Raw genomic sequence first — 16,489 nt, 5'->3', positions numbered from 1 at the left:
GAAAACGGCAGCACGAGAGGTTCCGAGCTTCTCGAATGATAAGCAGCGCATGTATGATGCGTACATATATATAAGATCATTCATTATATGTATCCATAGGGGAAACTGGGGCTAATAATGTCTGCCAAGGGAAGAGCTCAAAAATATTATATTTTCCAATGAGATAGAGGTAAGTGCTTTATAGAGAATTTTTTTAAGCTTCTTCCAAGCTCTTGCCTAGCACTCCCTTGTCCCAGTTTCCCCTACATTATTTAATTCTAAGTTTACAGCAAAGAATTCTCTCAATAAATGAAAAATATTGTTGAAAAAAAATCTTTTTTAAATTTCCCTCTCAAAAGACTCAGAAGTATATAAGAGCTCGCAGGTATATAAAGGTTGACAGAAGAATATTCAAGCGGTAACCATTGGAGACCTTCCTGCTGGTGATTTGGCACACTCGGTGCGATTTTTGTAGACAGTATGATGAGAAATCAGAAGAGTTTGTCTACTGATACTCTCCCCGTACGGGAGTTTTTCCATATTGAATGTTGGTAGACTTGAGAATTCTCTGCCCAAAGGAAAATTAAAAATCCCAGAAAATGGAAAAAAAATGATTTTTAGGGAGTTGAAAAATCTCTCAAATCCTCAAAAATTATTTTAAATATTTTTTTTTTATGTACAAGGAGGCAAATTAATAAAAAGAATCTTTTTTTTTTCAGCTTGTTAAGAAGGGAAATTTCCCCTCAAAAATACGAGAGTTGGACAAGGCACGAAGTTTGGGGTATTGGGCAGGCGGGTCTTGTCAGAAAACATTGGTGGTTGGCATTAATGACGATGGTGTGTGCATTTTGCAGAAATGTACCTCAATTATTTTTTTTACCGTGATAGTAGTGTCTAATTTTGTTGCAATTTTGATGCATTCAGTGGCACAGAATGATATGGTCAAAGCACCTAACATGGGTGATGTGAAATACGAGTGTCAAACGTGCACCTTCTGCTCCAGGGACTTTAAGTCATCATCAGAATTTATCCAGTAAGAACAAACATAACACATTTATGCTACAATATGTGATCCCATTTTCCACAACTTCATGATCCTTCTCATGATCCTCATTGCTTGAATCCTGCTCCATACTTTTTAATTGATTGAACTTCTGCGATTTTTTTTATCATAGTTTTGTGATAAAAATCTCATTTTGCTTGTGCTAAATACATAATTTGGGATATATAGATAAATTTTATATATATTTTCAGGCATCTTCGGGATGTGCATTGTACAAGGGAGGGTGGATCATTTGTCTGTCGCTACGGAAGTAACGGTGTGTGTGCTTCACTTCCCCTGGATGGCGTCAGTGACCGTGACTATGAGAGCCACGTTAACAGATACCATGTGAATCAGGTTACAAGGAATCCGGAGCAGTGGACGGTATTTTCGGCAGCACAGAATCTACCAGCTGTTCTCAATGATCCCAATAGGAGCAAACAGACAACCTTCTTCACACGAACATGGGGTGATAGTTTTGTCGATCGTAGCGGTGCCGTTTCAGCATCAAATCGCCTTCCGGACATTACATGGAATCACTTTCAGAGTTATTTAGTTAAAATTGGTAAACGCTACAAGCGACACACGCGCTTTGAGAAGCAACATACGGCACCCTTGACGAGTCACATTGGAAATCAACAAAATGGAAATGACATCACGGGGAACTATGGGCTTCAGGATATTCCGCAGATTTTTATGAAACCCCACCTTGAGCTGAGTAATCCCGCAACGTTTGCATCTGTTTTTCCCGGTGTTGGAGACGGTGGCAATGCTACACAGTCCGGACGTTTGCTGCAGGAAAAACTGAGTCACTACCTGGACATTGTGGAGGTGCAAATAGCACGACAAGTGGCACAAAAGTCATCTGCCTTCTTCCACGCTATGACATCACAGGATACAATTATGGCCCAAATGCGGGAAGCAAGTACCAATGTGAGACAATTGCGAAGTAAACTCCGTCATATTGATGAAGCACAGGTGAGAGAAGCACTGCGAGTGGCAAAATTAGCTAGAACAAGAACTCACTATTTGGTGGTGCTTGAGAAACTCCACCTAATGGCGACGGTGCATCAAACACAACCAATGATTCAACTCCTTCTTGGTACGCAAGACTACGTGGCTGCTTTGGATCTCATTGGGACAACACAGGAGATTGTGGCACAGGAACTTGTGGGTGTTCACTGCTTTCGGCATCTCCCGTCGCAGCTTATGGAGATGGAACGACTTGTGGATAAAATGCTAACGACGGACTTTGAAAAGTACGCAACAGCTGACTTCAATCGACCCCTCACTGCCAATGAAAAGGTCCTCGATGAGGATAAGCTCGTGTGTATAATCTCGGGATTGTTGCGAAAGAAGAATTTCACATTTGTCGGAACGTACAAGGAGGAGGCAATTGTGGCCATTAAGGCAATTGTGAAGCAACTTGTTATTGAAATAATTGCATCTGCAGATGAGGAGATTTGCCTCACGGGAGCTGGTGAGGAAGCACAGAGTCTCTCACTGGGGGAATGGATAAAATTCCTTGAGACTGCCACGGGAACACTTCTCATGCTGCTGAAACGCGTTAAGGCCGTGTACAGTGTTATGCTACAAACTGCAGATGTTAGTGCTGGGAAGGTTCAAGAAGTAACCACCACTGTTATGGATTCTGAGGTTTTCCTCTCACTGCAAGATCACAAAGTAGTACAACAGAGATTAAGTGATCTTCTCAGTGGGGTTTGCAACTATTGCCACGAACGCTGTGCCAATCTTGTATCCAATGAAAGTCTCGAAAGGAGCTCTGTGACGGCGGAGCATATAGCTCGTTTGAGTGCAGTTGTAAATGACTTCATTGGGGGATGTGAAGAGATTTGTGGGAGTCAGAGTGTTGCCCTTAGGGTGGCTGTGACAAATCAGGGCACAAGATTTGCAAATAAGTTTCACGCTGAGAGAAAATCCAAATTAGCACTGCTACTTGATAGCGAGAGGTGGAAGCAGGCAGATGTTCCGGGTGAATTTCAGCGGATGGTGGAGCATATTGGCCGCAGGGAATTTGAGTGGACACGCCAAAGTGATGATGGTATATCATCACCACCATCTGCTGTACTTCTTGTCGATGGGGAACCTTTTACGCTGGTGGGGGCTGCACTACTTCTTGTCCAAATTGTCAGTGAATACTGTCGGTGTGCCCAGCAATTGCCCATTATTTCGGCCCAATTGTCACGAAGTGTTGTCGATCTGTTGCGTACATTCAATTCACGTTGTTGCCAACTTGTTCTCGGTGCTGGTGCCCTTCATGTGGCTGGTCTCAAAACCATCACAAGTGGGAATTTGGCACTCGTATCGCGAGCCCTTCAGCTAGTCCTGTGGCTCTTGCCGCATGTTAAGAGTCACTTTCAGTGTTTGGAGTCAAATGGTGCTAATCTTGCTGGGTATGAGACAGTTGAAAAGGACTTTGTGAGTCACATTAAGGAAATTGAAAATAAGGTTTTATCCATTGTATGCTCACTCGTAACCAACCAGCTAAGCAGCTGGGATGCCCGACCACCTGTACCATCGCAAGCATTCCGCAATATATCGAGGCACTTTGTAAAGCTACACGAAGCAATAGCACCCATCCTACCGGATGCGCAAGTTCACAGCATCTACAGAGTTGTTCACAGAAGCTTCAAAGATAGACTCCGAGAGCAAATTCTCAAATATAACATCATCAATAATGGTGGGCCGCAGCATGGTGTTGTAACATCCGAATTAACTTTCTACCTGGAAACCCTAAGGACCCTCAAAGCTATGCCTTTGGATGAACTTCGTGATGAAACTCTCAATGATATCTGGAACAAGTAAATTCCCCCCGAACATTGCTTTCGTTAAATCCTTCTTATTTTGTTCCTCATTTTTTTTTGTTTCTTTCATGTATATAAATTATGTATAATTTTTACCAAATTGCTTGCTTCACAAGTACATAAATATAATTATATAAGAAAAAAAAAGAAGGAGGAATGCTGCATTGCAAAACATTCACACTTTCCTATTCCAAATTAATAGAGAGAAATTTAGTAAAAATTTGTGACTAAAAAATGTTTCTAAAATATTTAGGTGCAATAGAAATTCTGTATTGTATACATAAATATATTAAAAAGAAAAAGAGAGATACCCATTTATGAAAATAGAAATAAATTAATAAATCAAATAAAATTTTGTATTTTATTCAAGGGGTGTTTATCTGGCGAATATTTTGGTTTTTTTAAGCGAATTCTCCGATTTTCCCCAAGATATGAATATTTTTCTTCACACATATATTGCTAAAAGCCGAACAACTCAAAACTGAAAAAATAAAAAAAACGACTTTAGAGCTTTTTGACTTGAATTTGCTAATTTTTAGCTTTAAGTCACTAACTTTTCGACTTGAATTTAGTCCTTTTTTTAAGACATTTATTAATCTTGTTTTCTTAAAGTTTTATTCCTCAATCTGTGCTATTTTAGGACTGAAAACTAAATATTTTTTAGATTGAATTTAGTCTTTTTTAGGGTAGAATTTACTACTTTTCGGCTTGATTTAAGTCTCTTTATGCTTGAATTAACCATTTTTAGGCTTTTAGACTAATATCACAATCCAGGTAATATGTGGACTGTGCTAATATTTATTTTACCTTTAAGAATCATCCGAATATTAGTGAATAGTACGAATATTTCCGAAGATCCGAATAATTTCTTTCAGATAAACTCCCCTTGATTTTATTCATTTACCATGGTTTAATGATTTTTTCTTCATTTTGACGAAAGTAGTTTAAACGAAAAGAAAAATCAAAATTTCATAAAAACTACAATTTTGCCACCTATATAGGTAATTGCAAAAGTACAGGTGTTAGATAACAACACACATACGTAAACTAAAAGTTATCGTGTTTGAGAAACCATAGAAACGTAAAAAACCAAATAAATACGAATAATTATCTCTTTAAAAATCACAGCTAAAAGAAGGCAATACAAGCATGGAAAAGCAAAGAGAAACAATGCAAGAAATAGCCATTAAATTGGCAGAGGAGCAAGTTCAAAATCAAATAAGTCTCAATGGACCACGAGAGAGATGCATCTTCATCATTGGAAGTCAAAATGTTGTAAGTTAAGAAGGCAAGAAAGATTGATTTTTCTTTGAATTTTCATGCTTTTTCATTATTTTTTAGGGAAAATCAACAATCATTAATCGTTATCTAGACCGAGAGGAAGGTCCCAAGTCAACGCTTGCTTTGGAATATTCCTATGGGAGACGCTCAAGTCCTGGTCAGGGTGTACAGAAGCAGATTTGTCATGTGTGGGAATTGGGAACAATTGTGAATTCAGAGCAACTCCTTGAGATTCCTTTTAGATCGCATGGCTTTGAAAATATGTCTGTAATTATCATGGTGGACCTCTCTCAACCACAGAGACTCTGGAATGATCTCATGACAATTCTTCAGTGCCTCAAAAAAGTCTTTCAGATGAAATCAACTGAGAGCATCGAGCTAATGCGGAAAATGTTGGAAGAACAATATGCCGTATTAGATCATGCAGATGTTGCCACTTTGGATGTCTTTCCCATACCAATGTACATTATTGGTGGGAAGTATGATTTATTTCAGGATAGAGATCCTGAAATAAAGAAGCAGGTGTGTCGCTGTTTGCGTGCTACTGCACATCTCGTAGGAGCATCAGTTTTCTTCTACACAAACCAGAATAATTCAATGGGAAAGACTCTGAGGGATATTTTCAATCATTGTGGCTTCGGTAGTCCAGGGAATCCAATAAGGAATCTCCATGTTGACTACAATGGCCCACTATCCGTATCTTTTGGGAAAGATTCGTGGGATAAAATTGGTACAACACCGGAAAATCTTGAAGGAATTGGAGCTTTTTATTCTGCCAAAATAACCCAGGAGGATCAACATTCACTTCCACTTCCTCCGGATCCTGCAAATGATGCTGGATTCCGGGAGGCAGCTATTGATGAGATTAGAGCGCATAAAAATGAAGAAATTCACACTCTCCAAAAGCACTCCAGTATAACAGGTATGTTCGAAAAAATTCACTGAAATTCAATATAAAAACTAAATAATAAATAAAGATTAAATAAAATACTATTTTTGTTGTTTTGCTTAGTCTTAAATATTTTTTTCTATTCTTAATTCATTATAATTTTTATTTTACTTTATTCTTTAACATTTTCATGGCCCTTTCAAAACCCATCATTTCAGCCATCATCACCCTATACGTGTGCATGGACTTGCGCATTTTGGCGACTTTCTTATAGGATCTCCCACTGTTTTATTTTTTTTTTCGGTGGTTTTTCTCTCTCTCTCATATAAAATTTGAGATACCCACCATATGGATTTTCCGTGGGAGTAGACGAGACAATTATGTTCATGCCGGGGGCAGCAGAAGAATTGCAGAGAGAGCAAGCGAGGAGAGAGAGAGAGCAGAGAGAATTAGTGGGAGTTGGGTGAAGTTTATGGTTCAACCTGAGACTTCGATTGGAACTATGGATGGTATTTCACTTTCATTCAATGAATCTTGTGGTACACAAAATGTGAAATCGGCAAAATCCAAAGTGTTCAGTGATACGCTACAAAGGGGATGATTTAGTGAGAATGTGTGTCAATTTCGTTAAATATTATATATATTTTAGCACCATACATCACCCAATATCACCTCAACAAAGTTCTTCCGCCTGATTGCTATATACCAAGGTGCAGTGGAGCTTGTTATGCAATTTTCCTTTAAGAAAAGAAAAAGTCTCCACACGTAGATCTCTTTTAGAGGAGGAGTGTTGTGTGCTAAAAGGGCTCAAATAAACGACAGAGGGTTGATGATGATGATGAAAAAGTAAAGGAGAAAAGCCCAAACCATCCACCAGTGATCAGTGTAAATTGAGGAAAATTTTATGGTGATTAGATTACGAATGGTGTTCACAGGATATCTTTTCATCGCTTCATCATTGACAGCAAATTGTAAAGGTGAGTTGACCGATTCTTTCATACCAATGAACTTTTTGCAAATCTCCTCCTAATTAATAGTTCAAGAAGTCAAAATGCTTAAAGAACTATTAAAGAGGAGAAAAAAATATTTTGCAACATATTTATGACCTTGTCACTATTTTTCTACAAGCGCAAGTTTATAGGAAGGTTTTCTTTAAAGTACATACTACCTACAATGCTAAACATAACAAGGATCCCTCCTTTATTGCGCGAGTTTTCGAAGCATGTTGTATAAAATATTAAATTATTTCCTTTTTTTTCTTTTAATTCGTGTAAGAAGTTATTCTTTGTAAACCATTACATACATATTGGTATATATACAATCTTTCTTAGAGAATATATACATAACATATATTAGAAGAAAATTCTAAAGAGAAAAATTTAGTATAAGTTATCACTCGGGAGTACAGTCATGTTCGAAAAAAATCACACACATGAAGGCGAAATGGAGATGAAAAGAACCTACACATGTTGTGAGTTTGCAAACATATTTTTTATGAATAGAGGTAACAATTTCTTGCATCCACAGAAAATAAAATTTTACCAATTATCCCACAAACGAAAAAATTTCATTTTATTACGAAAGACATTATTGCATGAAAGAAATAAATAATACAGAGAGGTTACCTACTACCCAAAAGAGATCTGGGTGTAATTTCTTTGACTAATGCAACAATTACCGAAAAATAAGAAAAAAAATTATTATTTTTATTTAGTTTTAAAAGAACTTTTTTGTTTACTTCCTACACTCGTTAATGTAAGAAAAATATCCGAAATTCTTCCCCAAGATGCAGCAAATCTCCTGAATTCTTTTTAATTTTTCTCAGAGAATCCTGAGAATTAAAAAAAATATTTTCTAATACCCATCATCTTGGGAAAATAATTTAAAAAAAATTGTGGATTAAATAAAATATTTTCGCATCTTTATCCTCTTTCGTATGATTTCTTTTATTATCTCTTTTACTATGCAGTTACATTTTATTTAAGATCCGTCACATCCACCGCAAAATCACTATATTCATAATTTATATGTAGGGGAGACCGAGGTAATAAAAGGCAGTTGAAAATTTTCAAATGCCAATTTCTCCCAAGTTACCAGTAACCTGAAATTCCTTGTAGCGGATCAAAAGGTGAGAAGTTTAGCTATAGACTAGTATCAATCTCTCAGATGGAAAATCCTTGGAAATCTCGGAAAATTCCACCGACTTTATTTACCCCGCTGGTGACTATATTTACCCGCCGAGTTTAAAAAAAAGTCAGAAGCGGAAGTGTTCAGGAAAGGCTGGAAAACTCATATTTCCTGGGAAAATAGAGAAAGGTAATCTGAGACAAAGTTGTAGGCCAGGAAATTTCCTATAAGAATGACCTATCGAGGTTTTTTTTCCGTTGGGGAATTTTGTAGATAAGGATTTGTGCAAATTGACTTTTTTTTACCCTGGACTCCCCTATGTATTATTTAATAAAAAATTCTCACGATTCATTTTATTAAAAGGGGAAATAACTTGGATATTTTATGGTGTACCCTATATAGTGTATGAGTATATGTAGCACTATGTATTAGGGTTACTCAATGCTTTGAAGACTGTGTAAATTTTTAGCAGTGAATTTACTTTTAACACGATTGGTAAAAGTCTGTACTACCATACTACTTACAATTCTTACTTGTTTCATTACCTACATCAACATTTATGCATTTCATTGATCAAAATTCCATAAGAACTCCTTACAACTTCGACGTCGTAGAAGTAAAGTATTTATTTAAAAAAAAAACAAGTTTAAGGAAATATTGGGAAGATTGGGAATTTTGTTTTTCGTAGCATGAAAAAATATTATTTTTTTAAACATGGATTGTGTAAATTCAATGGAATTCGTCTTTTAATGGTGAGGAGGAGAGCATAGGATGTGTATACGCAAATTATACATATATCGCTACCATTGCTATATATACACATCGTTTTCTCACTCTATGAACGAACATGCTTTATATATAATATACAAGATATTATACATAGAGAATTGCTGACTGTGGGAAATTACGTTAACTTTTCTTCTTCTTATTCCGATCTCGAGGGGTAAATGTGTGTGCATATCGTGTGTATACGTATATAATTTCCTATACGTGTGCGTATGTAGTTTGTCTCTTTCTATCAAACTACTGTTGCTGCCTATATTATTGAGTTGAACGTTTTACAAATAATAAGAATTATTACCTGTGTGTAATTTATATGCTGTACATACTATATGTGCATTGATACGTTACAGGCTATATACTACTTCTTTTCTTTCCCTATTCCATTTTTTTTACCACTCTGCACACCTTTTCTATGGCCGTATGTATTGAGGGAATACATAATGTTGTTTAATTTTCTGTGTGAACTTACTTACACTTACTTACCTTAAATTACTGACACATGCGCATCTGCTGTGGATGTGGCATTTTACACAACAAAAAAAACTTAAGTTTGTCGACTGTATTTGGTTGGGAAGACTCTGGGTATTTTAGTTAGTTATTCGGCGGCAACCGTTACTGGTTTACAGGTCTCTTGGCCTCGGTTAGCATTAAAAAATTCCCCGAAATGCCTTTATTCTTTTTTTCCAACTCACCTCCTTAAGTGAATCTTTTTTTTTACAAAATATACTTTTATAGTTATCTCTCGGACATACATAGTTCTTGTGGCATCAATCGTCATTTTTGTTTCTCTGTGCAAGACTTCCCTTCCATTGAATCTCTTCTTGAAATTGGCGTGGGGTGCTTACGGTGTTACAAAAGAAAATTACTTTTCAATGTGAATACTATTTTTTTTTGCTATTTAGTGCAACATATTTTATGTACTTAATCTCTGGCATTTTATTTTACAAGACAAAGTAGAAAAAAAAAGAAGTGAGAACATTTTTTTTACCTTTAGTCTTACCTTTAAAATGTGAAATTACTAATTCACAGTGCAAAAGCATATTTTGTGTGTATGTGTTCCATATAGGCAGCGAGTTTCCCATACAAAGGAAAAGCGAGAAAAGAAGGAGAAAAAGAGTGAATTACGAATGGTGTGAAAGAGAAAACAAAGGTGTATTAAAAACGCCCCGAATTTAATATGGTGACTCAGAAATTCTGTTAAGTAGGGTTAAATTCTACCTTAAAAAAATGTGATTTTACTACCTAATTTAATTTCAAAGAATATAAAAGAAGGTTTTATAAAATTCCAATACGATAAAATACCTATATGCAATAGAAATTCATTAGAGTCCAACAAAGTGGTAAATTCACACCTGACTTTTGCAATTTTTGTGCCATTTTAATATGTGTATGTTAAAATATATACCTATACGTCTCTCCCACTCACAAATCTTGATTTTTTTTGGAATATCTACACACTGAACAGTTTTTTTTTCAGTGTAAAAATATAAATCTTTTAAATGAATATTAACTTTTCTATTATTATTTCAGTACATTGTTCCCCAAGATTTAGTTTAAATTTTCAACAAAAAAAAACTCACATTTCCTAATGAAGAGTGAAAATTTCCTTAACTTGCATACCTTTATATGAGAAAGTCACATGACTCGTTGTTCCTTTTAGTGTGCTCAACACTCAGAAGAAATCACGGTTTATTTTGCAGACAAGATGTATCTACTAAAGTTTGGAAATTTAAAAAATAAACAAGAAATTTTACTTTTGATTCTTTTATTTATGCTTAACCCATATTTATCCATTCAGTACGTTCGCTGAATTTTCTTTTTTCTTTGTTGACTTTGAATTCATAAAAATGGCAAAAAAGTTTTTTATTTTCATTTACTTCAAAAGGATTCGGTTAGGGGAGGGTTTTAAGATTTTTTTCGCGAGATTTTGAGAACTTTAATAAAAAAAATTAACTTTCTCATCGAAAATTTCAAAAATTTCTTGGGTATAACTAGGTTAAATTCAATAAAATATTACTTTTCATTAGAAATATTTTTACGTCCGGGTTAGAAAATTTTATATGTACATTTTTATTCAAATTGAAAAACAGGAGCTTAAGTCAGATAAAATTCATTTACCGGAGTCAAGATTAAATTCCAATCTCGACAAACGTTTTGTATAAAAGAGATTTATAAGAAAATAAAGAGCATTGTACATAGCAATAAATTAAACAGAAGATTCCTTAAAATGTAGGAATATACATTTAAAAAAAAATAAAATGTAGCTTTAACGTTTTAATTAATAATTCGGGTAAGCTTTAGCTTCTACACCACCTTGATTTTTATTCAGATATAGGTACATGTGTCTACAAGGCTGTGCAAAGATTTTGTATAAATATAGATAGTGAATGCAGATACAATATAAAGTCTCGTTAGGTAATTAAAGTACGGAATTTTCATATCACATCATAATTGGTGATGAGATGAGGAGACTGTTGTTGATAAAGCAAATGTACTATATATACAACATTTTATTACATTTAAATACGCTCTAGACAATTTTAAAAAAATTATCTCTTCAGGGGAGAAAGAACAGAAATCTTTTTTAAAGCAATTTATGTCTTTGAGAGAATAATTAATTAGGTAAAATACACTATTTACCCATGTTCCATCATCCAAAGTTTATTGACTACAAGAACTAAGGAATATTCAACAAATCACCAATATTCTGGCTAAAATTAATAATGAAAAGAAAGTATTCAAGTAATGTTGTTCCTTTTGCAAAACCCGAAAGTCAAATTATGTTTTTTTTTAATATAAGTGTATGCTCACTTTTATGTTCTTCATTTAAGCAATGTGAGCCACGTGTGAATAATGAATGCAAGATGTTCTCCTTCTGACCATCTGCTCTAGGCTGCATGCCTCTTTTTAAATACAGCCCTTGTGGTACCACAGAGACGGCTGAAAAATGAAAAATAGTTACGAAATCAAATTTAAACTTAAAATTTTTAAAGAAAAAAAAATTTCTAGAAAGAATATATTTGTAAAATAATAAAATAACTTTACTACCTGCATTTCCCATGATTCATTGCAAAGTATTTGTTCGAAGAAACAAATTAATAATGTTGTATGCACATTGCAGCATTGTGATTGTGGTTAAAGTTTATTGGTCATGCACAGTCTGTTCAATTTATCAAATTAATTTAATTAATTAATAAAAGCCTGAGATTCTAACGTCTTTAAATAAGTTCATGATCTCTGTGACATGTTGTAGGGTTTATTTTGAATGTTTTTTGTATATCATCTCTAGTCTCTCAATTGCTTCTCTTGGGAATCTTGTGCTCTGTCTAAATCAGAAGAAATTCTTTTTCTTATTAGGCCAATATTCTTTTTATATGATAAAAAAATATTCAGGAATTTATTATTTTGTATGTATTTCCTCGTAGGTCAACATTTCTTGATTTGGGGCGTATATTGAACCATTAAGTATAATGAGAAATGTTGAGGAAATTACTATATAAATCTACACATAGTATAAGTAGGTACATATTACGATACAAAAATAGACCATTTTTATATCAAAATTCAAGGTAAAATTAATGTTATTTTTGCGAAATAAATAAACTACATAATATCGCAGCAAAAAAAAAATAATTTCAATTATTATTTAATAATTTAAGTAAACAAAACGTTCATGTTAAATGCATTTAATCTTTCAAATGAATTTCTATTGCATATTTGTACGTTTAATTCAATCATCATCATTTAATATCTTTAACCACCCACAAAGATTAACAATTTGTCGTCGTCGTTGTATAAATTTCTTTGCAAATGGACAGAAGATAATTTAATTTGAGTGCCATATTCAAAGTAAGATTTGCTGCAGTATATAATTAGCAAAAAGCTATAATTCATTTTTTTAGATAAGAAAAAAAGTGAAATTTTCATCGTGAAAATTAACTGAAGTAAATAAGTAAAAAAAGACGAAATCACAGAAGAATTAAAGAAAAAAGTGTGTTAATTGGCAAAGTGCGAAGGAAACGCTATTCTTGTCACAATGGGAAACTCATCATCATCACATCACGAACCACTGGATCGAGGCGGTTTTACAAGAGGCACTTTTGGAGATGCGGTTTGTGTTTTTTTTTCTCTCTCTCTCTCTCTCCTAAGATTGGGGAAATATATTTTAAAAAATGATACATAATCTATAAGAAATATATAATGTAATCATACTTTGTATACAACCTGTATGCACGTTCTTCTAGTAATAATTTTTATGGATTTTCATTCAAAATGATAAATGGACAGGTATTTTATTTACCTCGATTACTTTCCCCTTGTTGATTCATTCATTTTCGGGAGAAAATGAAAATTGAAGAATTGTGACGTCGTCTATTGAATACTGTTGCGTACATACATATCGAAAGCAACACCCCTGACACCTTATATAGCATGACTTTTAATGCTAATTATCGAATTAGACAGTAGGTTAAACTATGTAAGGTTGAAGGAGATTTTTCTGCGCTCTGATTTTCTTTTTGTTACCTTGTTCTAATAATTTTTGTTCTAGTATCTTTATTTTTTTTTTCAAGAAATAAATACCATGACATTGATTTTTTAAAGAGATAGAGATTTTTTTTTTAATTCATTTGTTTATTCTTTATTTTTTTTTATTCACAGAAATCAGCATCAATTCGTCAAAGTAAAAAATCACCCCGGAAAATGGATCGTTTAAGGCGATCTTTTCGTGATTCTTTTCGTAGGCGAAAAGAACGTGTACCAGAATCATCTAAACCACATCAATGGCAAGCAGATGAGGCAGCTGTTAGATCTGCAACATGTTCATTTGCAGTTAAATACTTGGGTTGTGTCGAAGTCTACGAGTCACGTGGGATGCAAGTTTGCGAGGAAGCCCTTAAAGTTCTCAGGGTAATTTTTTTTTACAAAACTTCTTTCATTACCTTTTAGTAAAAAAGAAATCTATTTGTCCTTTTAGAATTCCAGACGTCGGCCTGTTCGTGGGTTGCTTCATGTGAGCGGTGATGGACTTCGTGTGGTTGATGATGAAACAAAGGGATTAATTGTTGATCAGACAATTGAGAAAGTGAGTTTTTGTGCTCCAGATAGAAATCACGAGCGTGGTTTCAGCTACATTTGTCGCGATGGGACAACACGGCGTTGGATGTGCCATGGATTCTTGGCAAGCAAGGATTCCGGGGAGCGCCTATCGCATGCTGTGGGGTGTGCATTTGCCGTTTGCTTGGAAAGGAAGCAACGACGTGATAAGGAATGCGGTGTGACGATGACATTTGATCTCAAGAATTCAACATTCACGCGCAGCGGATCTTTTCGACAGCAAAGTCTCACTGAACGTTTGGCTGAGGGTACAGCACCAATGGCAACAGTTGCACCACAGCCGAAACCCTTCAATCCATTTGCAATTGAAAGGCCACACGCTACGCCATCAATGTTGGAGCGTCAAGGTAGTTTTCGGGGATTCAGCAATTTAGGCAGTGGGTCTCCATTCAAACGCCAAATGTCGTTACGCATAAATGATCTTCCGTCCAATGCTGAACGCCAACGGGCCTTCCTTGATCTTGCCACACCACAATCACAGAGATCTGTCTCACCAATCCCGGAGGTGTCACCGCATCAAATCACAGGATTGGATACAGTTAGTCAGCTATGCCAGGAAATGAGTCAAGAATTGAATTTTCTCGCTAAGAGTGATGATCTAGATCTAGACTTTGCAAATACAGCAAAAGACCCCAATAGTGCAGCTGTACTTCTCAATTCAGCCCCCACTAGTCCAGAGGGAGCTGTAGGTATAAGTGGCGGAAAGATCGCATCCACTAGCCCCTCTGTGGTGTCTCCCACATCACCCACGGCATATTCTCAGCCACCAGCAACTAGCCGCTCACCCGTAGCTGCTTCATTGCCGTCACCAACAAAAGTTGTACCCATTGAAGCTGCGCATAACTTACCGAATGCTGACCAGTGGTTAGGGCAGGTGGCACAAAATCCATCTCCACCAATCCCACGAAGAGCTCCGCCACTTCATGCACGCACAAAGTCTCTCAGTAGTGCTGCAGATCCATTTGATGCTGAATGGGTGGCACCAATTGTTAAAACTGAGTCAGGGCACAATACGAATCCTTTCATATCACCACCCAAACCACCCGCTGAATCTTTTCAAGTCCAACTATAGACAAATTAATTAATCCCTCCCTCTTCTTTACTTGATGCCCCATCTTCTTGTACTTACTTACACAAATGATTATGAAATATAATTCCACCGTGTTTCACAAATTGGGGATTTTACCTATATAGGGGAGAGCGGGGTTAAAAAAGTCACTTAAGGGTTTAGAAAAAGCTCAAAATATTATATTTCCCAAATAGATAAAGCGAAATGTATAGCTCATTTCTTTAGGAAATTTACTGCCCTACAACTCTTTCTCAGATCATTTTGTTCTATCTAGCTAGGAAATATGATATTTTAAGCTTTTTCCAAACCCTTATGTGACTTTATTAGCCCCGCCCTCCCCTACTATATACCTACTATACCTACACTACCCTCAAAAAGTTTCCGGGTAAGCAAAAATGAGGTATTCTTGAAGGAAAACTTCAAGTGGCTATATCTCCGGCTGTGGTCAAACGATTTTCAAAAATTTACCAGATTTGGAAAAGGAATTAAAAAACCTTTCCAAAACTAATAAATTTTCGGAAATCGGTTGACCACAGCCGGAGATATAGCAACTTGAAATTTTCCTTCAAAATACTTCATTTTTGTTTGCCCGGAAACTTTTTGAGGGTAGTGTACCTACTATTCCAAAACCATATCAAACAACAACTTTTAGGAAAATCTATATAGAAGATGTAAAAGAAAAAGAAAAAGATTTATATAGGAATAGATACAAAAAAAACGTTTTACGTCACTACAAAATAGTAAGAAAAAAAAGAAAATACTGTGCACTTGAAATTAGTAAAAGAATGACTTAAACATCACTAAAAAAATCAAACAATATGAGTATTATATGCTGAGTGAGTAGAAAAAACTGGCATTGCTTTTATAGGAATGTGGCTAATAGAATTTAGCATTGAATCAATTTTAGATTCTCCTAAAATGTGTTTAAGAATTTTGTTTGAAAGAAAAATCAGAAAGAATAATATTTTTCTGAGAAAAAAAATCAAATAATTTTATTTTTTCCACCACAAAATAATACATAGGTGTTCAGTAAATTATCAGTTAAAAGCTCAAGTACATACTCAAATTGCACGCTTTCTTCTTATGTACATGGTATGTGTATAGGTATAGAAAAGCAACAACAACAAAATTATATATAAATAAAAATGCTGAAGGTGCTGTTACGGTTTATCCCAATAAATTAACCAATTTAATGTCTGCCGCAAGTGAAGATTAAAAAAAAATTAAATAAAATAGTTTGGTATGTAAATAAATATAAATTAAATAAATGTGTATACCTATTAGACCACACCCTCTCCCTCCTTTCGAATTAATTAAAGAAAAGAAAAAGTATTTTAGGGGCATTCATATACATACACGTACCTACAAAATATATCAAA

General features: G+C 35.0%; 3 protein-coding genes across 11 annotated transcripts in view; all 3 read left to right on the top strand.

Moving 5' to 3' along the window:
• LOC129788540 (cytoplasmic dynein 2 light intermediate chain 1) overlaps nucleotides 1-6,769 on the top strand; it is a 38,588-nt gene extending 31,819 nt beyond the window's left edge. The window contains exons 2-4 of the mRNA XM_055824712.1: nucleotides 4,975-5,121; nucleotides 5,188-6,049; nucleotides 6,235-6,769. Coding sequence (XP_055680687.1) covers nucleotides 4,996-5,121; nucleotides 5,188-6,049; nucleotides 6,235-6,290 — 1,044 coding nt within the window. The 5' untranslated portion in view covers nucleotides 4,975-4,995 and the 3' untranslated portion in view covers nucleotides 6,291-6,769. The remainder of the gene's footprint in view (nucleotides 1-4,974; nucleotides 5,122-5,187; nucleotides 6,050-6,234) is intronic.
• Nucleotides 704-4,198, top strand: LOC129788531 (vacuolar protein sorting-associated protein 54). The gene is made up of 2 exons (XM_055824670.1): nucleotides 704-1,012; nucleotides 1,234-4,198. Exons 1-2 carry the CDS (start codon nucleotides 894-896, stop codon nucleotides 3,845-3,847), a joined length of 2,733 nt encoding a protein of 910 aa, XP_055680645.1. The 5' UTR covers nucleotides 704-893; the 3' UTR covers nucleotides 3,848-4,198.
• A 133-nt stretch (nucleotides 6,770-6,902) lies between the features above and the next one.
• Nucleotides 6,903-15,214, top strand: LOC129788537 (protein numb). 9 transcript variants are annotated; one of them, XM_055824702.1, is made up of 5 exons: nucleotides 9,510-9,800; nucleotides 9,993-10,198; nucleotides 12,829-13,037; nucleotides 13,586-13,834; nucleotides 13,902-15,214. In XM_055824702.1, the coding sequence occupies exons 3-5, from the start codon at nucleotides 12,963-12,965 to the stop codon at nucleotides 15,111-15,113; spliced, it is 1,536 nt and encodes a 511-aa protein (XP_055680677.1). In that variant the 5' UTR covers nucleotides 9,510-9,800; nucleotides 9,993-10,198; nucleotides 12,829-12,962; the 3' UTR covers nucleotides 15,114-15,214. The 9 variants fall into 9 exon arrangements, with proteins under 9 accessions (XP_055680678.1, XP_055680677.1, XP_055680673.1 ...); XM_055824698.1 differs by having other exon boundaries at nucleotides 9,510-9,895; XM_055824699.1 differs by having other exon boundaries at nucleotides 9,510-9,895; nucleotides 9,964-10,127.
• Nucleotides 15,215-16,489: the final 1,275 nt, after the last annotated feature.

This window comes from Lutzomyia longipalpis, chromosome 2, assembly GCF_024334085.1.
Source record: "Lutzomyia longipalpis isolate SR_M1_2022 chromosome 2, ASM2433408v1".
In the NCBI taxonomy this organism is placed as follows: Eukaryota; Metazoa; Arthropoda; class Insecta; order Diptera; family Psychodidae; genus Lutzomyia; species Lutzomyia longipalpis.
This window is presented reverse-complemented; position numbering and strand designations above follow the sequence as displayed.

What these genes read in the sequence shown, in the direction of transcription:
- LOC129788531 (XM_055824670.1), top strand. Translation starts at nt 894, where the DNA reads ATGCATTCAGTGGCACAGAATGATATGGTCAAAGCACCTAACATGGGT. An exon ending in TCATCATCAGAATTTATCCA is followed by an intron (nt 1,013 to 1,233) that starts GTAAGAACAAAC and finishes ATATATTTTCAG; the next exon opens with GCATCTTCGGGATGTGCATT.
- LOC129788537 (XM_055824702.1), top strand. Translation starts at nt 12,963, where the DNA reads ATGGGAAACTCATCATCATCACATCACGAACCACTGGATCGAGGCGGT. An exon ending in GAGGCACTTTTGGAGATGCG is followed by an intron (nt 13,038 to 13,585) that starts GTTTGTGTTTTT and finishes TTTTATTCACAG; the next exon opens with AAATCAGCATCAATTCGTCA. An exon ending in AAGCCCTTAAAGTTCTCAGG is followed by an intron (nt 13,835 to 13,901) that starts GTAATTTTTTTT and finishes TTGTCCTTTTAG; the next exon opens with AATTCCAGACGTCGGCCTGT.